Below are 5,546 nucleotides of genomic sequence, written 5' to 3'. Positions count from 1 at the left end.
TAGAAATTGCAAGAGAAGGTAAACTAGCATGTTTTGCTTTGCTTGCAAGGCATCTTCAAAAATTATCACTACTGTTTGTATATAGTAATTAAGTCTTACTGAACTGAAAACAGGACTGGATTATTAACATTCACCAAACAGAAGTGACTTCTTTAGCTGTCACGCTGGTAATGCTTTACATTTCATTTCAAGATATCTCGTAATGACGGCGAATAATTCTGAAGGAATTTTCAGGTTTAATTTGGTTGATAAAAAATGGATAAGCACTCGCGATAATATATCACTGGATGCTTTGCTGAATAATGAATTTCGAAAGATTTTTCAAACGGAAAATATTGATTTTAGTGAATATTTGTAATTGCTGTTCCGAATAAGTAGATGTCTCATATCTTTCAGTTTCATCCGGAAGAAGTTTTATGGTGCTAATTGTCTGAATATTCTTGCAAATTACTACCAACTAGATAAACTACCACTGTTAAAAACTGTAGCTTAATTTCACTAAGTACACGGCAGACTACCCTTGACTTACTAGAAATTTCTGTAAATAGGTTTGATATGCGCTAAACACTGTCTGGTATCAGCCAACCTGCGACGAAATATTTCAGGTGAGGTTTTATAGAAGGAAGGATGTATCCTAGAGGATTGATGCGTGTTCATCGATTAGATCAGATATTGCATGTTATGAAAAGTTTAGTATTGTCATTTAAAAAAGTTTTATTTTATTTCCCTTGAGCGATAGAAAAAATAAAGAGTAATCAGAGTATAAAGCTTCTACTTTAAAATATTGTTCCAATACTTGATAGTTTTTTTTTCTCTACCACATACCTTCATATTTGTTTCAAAACTAATATCTGCAAGTTTAGAAGTTTTGTTTGACAAAGTGATAAAAAGCGAATAAATTTTCTGAAAAAAAGGAAAACAGTAAATTGTTTAGATTTTAAAACTAGGAGGATAGTTTAAATTTCAAATCAAATGTACTGTAAGCAATAGGATTGAAACTAATTAAGTGTTATTTCTTTTTGCTTTTTCTGTGCATTCTATTTGCCTGAATGAAAGAATGTGCATTCATCAAGTTTGTTTGTAGGACTTTAAAATTTAAATTCTACGAGTAATATTTCTATATGCTGCTTTATTTAGGCTTATTACCTGAATTGTTGCTTAATTATAGTAGCCCACACGTATTAACTTAATTATTGCTTCAGTGGGATAGCTTATTCACGATAATTTACTTTTCACTTATTTAGGTTTATTACTTACTTATTTAGGCTTATTACTTGAATTTATTACTTATTTAGGCTTATTACCGCTTGGGAGAAAAGAATGTCAACATGGATTACAAAACAGTTCGGACATTTTTCATTTTAGTAATTTGATACTAGTAGTTCATCACTTATGGTGCCTATCATTTGATTATGATAAGTAAATAAACTTGAATTATTCGTCTGTTCAACTAGGGAAATATTGATATAGTAATCTACTTATTACTTTAAAGATAACTGAGTTAATTACGATTGCTAGAAGGAGGGATTAAATATGTTCTGAAAAAATTTTCTTTCATATTTACCATGTTTATGCGCGATACGCAACGGTTATTAGGATCTACTATTGCTAATAAAAATTTCCTCTCGGATATCCATGGCTGGGAGAAAAGAATGTCAACATGGGTTACAAAACAATTCGATAGTGATATGGAGAGAGTTGAAATGTCAATTCCCATTATTGAGAAACCAGATGAGCTTCTTCTCAAAGTTAAGGTTTGTTTCATTTTTAATTCATTTTTTAAGTTAGGATTATACAGTGAAATTTGTCTTAAATTTTCCTTGAAATCGAATCCAAATTTCCATTTTCTTTTTATTATAGACAGCTAGCGTAAACCTAATTGATACTGTAATGCGGAAAGGATATGGACGACAATTATGTTCAGCAGTAAAAAATTTCCGAAATTGTTCAGTCGATCCCACAACACTGTTACCATTTATTGGTGGACGAGATTGTAGTGGTATTGTTGAAGAGACTGGTAGAAACGTGAAAAGATTCAAGAAAGGTGATGAGGTAAAAGCAAGGATTTTTTTTTTCAGGAATTTTAAAATTATTCTAATGAAGGATGACGAGGAAGTCAGTCGGTCATAGTTTATCTATAGTTATCTTTTCTGATTTCTCTGAATTTCCAAATTTTAATAATTGTATAAGTTTCATTTTCATTTTGCATGAATTTTTTGAAAAATTTATAACCAATTTATTGCAGTGGTGAGAATTTGGATTTGTCGAACATGAAAGTGAAACTTATGTAAAGGTGTATTTGAAATTACGAATATACCTTTGATTAACTGTGTTTTTTTCTTGTTTTATTTTTTTATTTTTTTCTATATTTTTTTTAATTTTTTCAATATTTTTATTTTTCTTGTTTTTTCTTGTTGTTAAATCAAATTTATTTTAGGTAATTGCTGTTGTTGATCCGTTTAGTTCAGGAACACATGCAGAATTCGTCGTGGTAAACGAATCAAATTGTGTCTCAAAGCCGACTAATATATCGTATATTGATGGTGCCGCATTCCCATATACAGCTTGTACCGCTTGGTCAGCACTAGTTTCGGTAATGAAAAATACAAAGTTTGTTGCATATGTGTTTGGTATTCCAGACACCTGGTCCTTCCATATTTAACAACTATACTAATTGAAGAAGTATAAAGCTAAAATTTAATTTTAATTTCTGTTAAGCTTTGGCTTAAGAATCCGTTTTAGCGAGATGTTGGATTAGCAGTCGAAAAATCATTCGTATTCAACGTCCAATCATTTCATTATCTGAAAAATGTGTTGTCTGAGGTGTTCCAAGAAAATCGAAGTATTTTTAAATTTGAAAGAGGTTACTTTCCCATAAATTTTAGGTAGCTCGAATTAATTCAAATAATGCTGCATCGCAACGTGTACTGATACATGGCGGTGCTGGTGGTGTTGGAACAACAGCGGTGCAAATGCTGAAAGCATGGAATATTAACAAGGTGGTGGTAACATGCTCGAATGATTGGTAGGTTAATTATCGCAATTCTTAGGTTTCAAAAAACTTTTTCCAGTAAACGAATAGATAAATAGAAGAATAATAAGTGGGAAGGGTTAGGTAATGTAGCGTATCTGTTGATGACGGCGTGTTTTGCATAGCAAAGTTTTCTGGGTCAAATCATTTCATTTAATCTGCTGAGTCATCAATTATTTATACTGCCTGTCTTTGTTAACAATTACTGGATCACTTCAAAAATAGATCAGAATAAAATTTGGTAGTAATTGATTCATTAATCCATTCTAGTTGCAAATATTTTAAAGTGTCAAAGATTTCCGAGAATTAGTGTTGTGTTAAGATGGAAAGCTTTCGGAACTATGGAAGTTAGTTTCGGAAAATTCTGAGTTATATTTGGATTACTTGCATTACTTTTTTATTTGCGCCGCTATTTCAGTTTTGATATGATGCAAAGACTTGGAGCTATACCGATAGATTATAAAAGTCGAGAGGCTTTGGAAAAGTTAATCAGTGAAGGACCATTTGATGTAGTGCTGGATTGCGCTCAATCGGAATTGACAGAATGGAGCAGTAAAGTAATGGGATTATGGCGCAATAGTGTGCATGTTTCTCTTTTGAGCCCACTTCTCAGTGATACTGATAGGTTTGATGATTGTATTGCTTAGCAAAAAATTCAATAGAATTTAAGCCTAACCATAATTTTATAGCGGATTTTCCAAAATAGGTTAGAAAATGTTAACCATGAAGTCCTTCTGCTTTAATTTTCATGGATTGACATGTAGCAATTAGGGCATATAATCTGTTCTATCCTCTTTTCTCTATGATCGAATTTTCTTTTTTCAGGTATGGAATACCATTTGGGATTGCATCAACTGCTGTAAAGTATTTCCTGAGAGCAACATTGGTCCTTTTTTTTATTAACTTTTTTTTCTTATTCCAGTTTCTCCTTTTTTGCTGGGATGAAAATTTCTGTATGTTCGTATGACAATTATTGTGATTTTACATCATGCAAAAGTGTGCGTAACTCATTCTATTAAATTCAAGCTTAAGCTTAACTAGCTCTTATGCCAAGACCCCTACACTTGTTAGTGATAAAGCTATATACGAGTTAGTTTCTTGGGTTTAAGTTGGATTTATTTCTAGATTAAGGTATGGAATCTAAGAATTTCCTGGTAGCTTTCAGCTTTTCCTACTTGCCGTACTTAGTATTATTTCAGGTCACTGCAACTTCAGCGTCATGTATATAGTAAAAGTCAATTTTTCTGATTCCCAATAGTTCCGATGTATTCCTATCTTCTACAAGGTCACCTTTTCTCACTGTTTAAAATAATAATGAATTCTACTGGACATTTCATTTTTAGCCAGCAATTCGACGTGGACAGTGGTATTCATATGCGTTTTTTGCCCCACATCCAGAATGTATGCAGCAAATTTCGGAATTTCTGAAGGACGGCAAGGTTAAAACTTAATTCGGATAAGAAAAAACCTTATAACTGTTTTTAAGCTATTTTGTTTCTCATTTCTCTTTTCCATTAAAACTCTTGAAATTTCAGATGAAGCCAGTGATTGATCAAATTTTTAAATATGATGAACTTCCGATGGCTTATGACAAAGTGTTGAAAAAAAGGGGAAGAGGCAAAACGATTATCAATATGAGTGAAAGTTAACCATTGTATAGTATTCGTCGTGAATATAAATATAAAACAATCTGAATTATAAAAGATCTTTGTCTACTTAAACATTATAATGGAAAGCATACAAATCAAGCAATTCCTTTAGGTCATTTGATTGGGTGGTTGCCAATTGTGTAAATGTAATCAATTTTCATTTTTATTTTTGAAAATATACTCTGAACCATTGTATCGTTAATCTATGTGTTTCAGGATTGACAACTTTTGCTGTATGTAAAAATTCAGGTCAAATTGATTTAACTTCTTCCTCTGTATACGAATTACATTTTCCAGTACGTTGAGTAATAAATTTGGTCGATGATTATTTCAAAGAATTAAAAATCATATGGATGTAAAACTTTCCAATAATTATTGATCGAATTCGCCGCCGCGGCGAGTTTGAGTGGAAGTATCGGAATTTCATGAAAGAAAGAAAACAGTAAACTAAGATGAATTGAACTTCAAGAAAATAACTAACTTCATAAAACGACCATCAGAAGGTCTAAGGTCTCTTTGACCACAAAATTGAAAATGATGTTGCATTTGGACGCAGTTTCAAAGATAGTACACTTTGTGATTGCTACTTGCCGGAATAACTCACTTGTCATATATTCCAAATCTCAGACATATTTCAACCTGAGATCGCTATTTAACAACTTCAAAAGAACTTTTTGTCTCACAATAGAGAGAGGAAAAGAGAAAATGAAAATTTAATTAAATCTGGGGAATTCCGACAAAATGGATATGGTTGGAGATTCGAAATTTTGGCAAAGGGAAGAACAAGTTGTGAAACAATATTTGTACCTTTCTTTCAAAAGAATGTTCGCTTCCTTTCTGATAGTATATTTCACATACTAATAAAG

At 31.8% G+C, this 5,546-nt stretch overlaps 2 protein-coding genes across 2 annotated transcripts in view; both read left to right on the top strand.

The window, feature by feature from the left end:
- LOAG_11762 (iron donor protein CyaY) overlaps positions 1-520 on the top strand; it is a 1,749-nt gene extending 1,229 nt beyond the window's left edge. The window contains exon 3 of the mRNA XM_020448413.1: positions 235-520. Within this exon, the coding sequence (XP_020301442.1) occupies positions 235-358 (124 nt within the window). The 3' untranslated portion in view covers positions 359-520. The remainder of the gene's footprint in view (positions 1-234) is intronic.
- A 929-nt stretch (positions 521-1,449) lies between these two features.
- Positions 1,450-4,768, top strand: LOAG_12185 (oxidoreductase). Its single transcript, XM_003147699.2, has 8 exons — positions 1,450-1,754; positions 1,861-2,052; positions 2,438-2,593; positions 2,886-3,025; positions 3,450-3,656; positions 3,857-3,917; positions 4,375-4,470; positions 4,567-4,768. The coding sequence occupies exons 1-8, from the start codon at positions 1,566-1,568 to the stop codon at positions 4,678-4,680; spliced, it is 1,155 nt and encodes a 384-aa protein (XP_003147747.1). The 5' UTR covers positions 1,450-1,565; the 3' UTR covers positions 4,681-4,768.
- The last annotated feature ends 778 nt before the right edge of the window (positions 4,769-5,546 follow it).

The sequence above is a fragment of the Loa loa genome (assembly GCF_000183805.2).
Source record: "Loa loa unplaced genomic scaffold supercont3.213, whole genome shotgun sequence".
In the NCBI taxonomy this organism is placed as follows: domain Eukaryota; kingdom Metazoa; phylum Nematoda; class Chromadorea; order Rhabditida; family Onchocercidae; genus Loa; species Loa loa.
Note: the sequence above shows the minus strand (reverse complement) of the source record. Positions and strands in the feature narration are given on the sequence as shown.

Bases quoted from the DNA above. Each gene is read 5' to 3' on its own strand.
- LOAG_12185 (XM_003147699.2), top strand. From the start codon at position 1,566: ATGTTTATGCGCGATACGCAACGGTTATTAGGATCTACTATTGCTAAT. The intron at 3,657-3,856 runs GTTTGATGATTG...TTCTTTTTTCAG, and splicing joins CTTCTCAGTGATACTGATAG to GTATGGAATACCATTTGGGA. The intron at 3,918-4,374 runs GTCCTTTTTTTT...TTTCATTTTTAG, and splicing joins ATTTCCTGAGAGCAACATTG to CCAGCAATTCGACGTGGACA.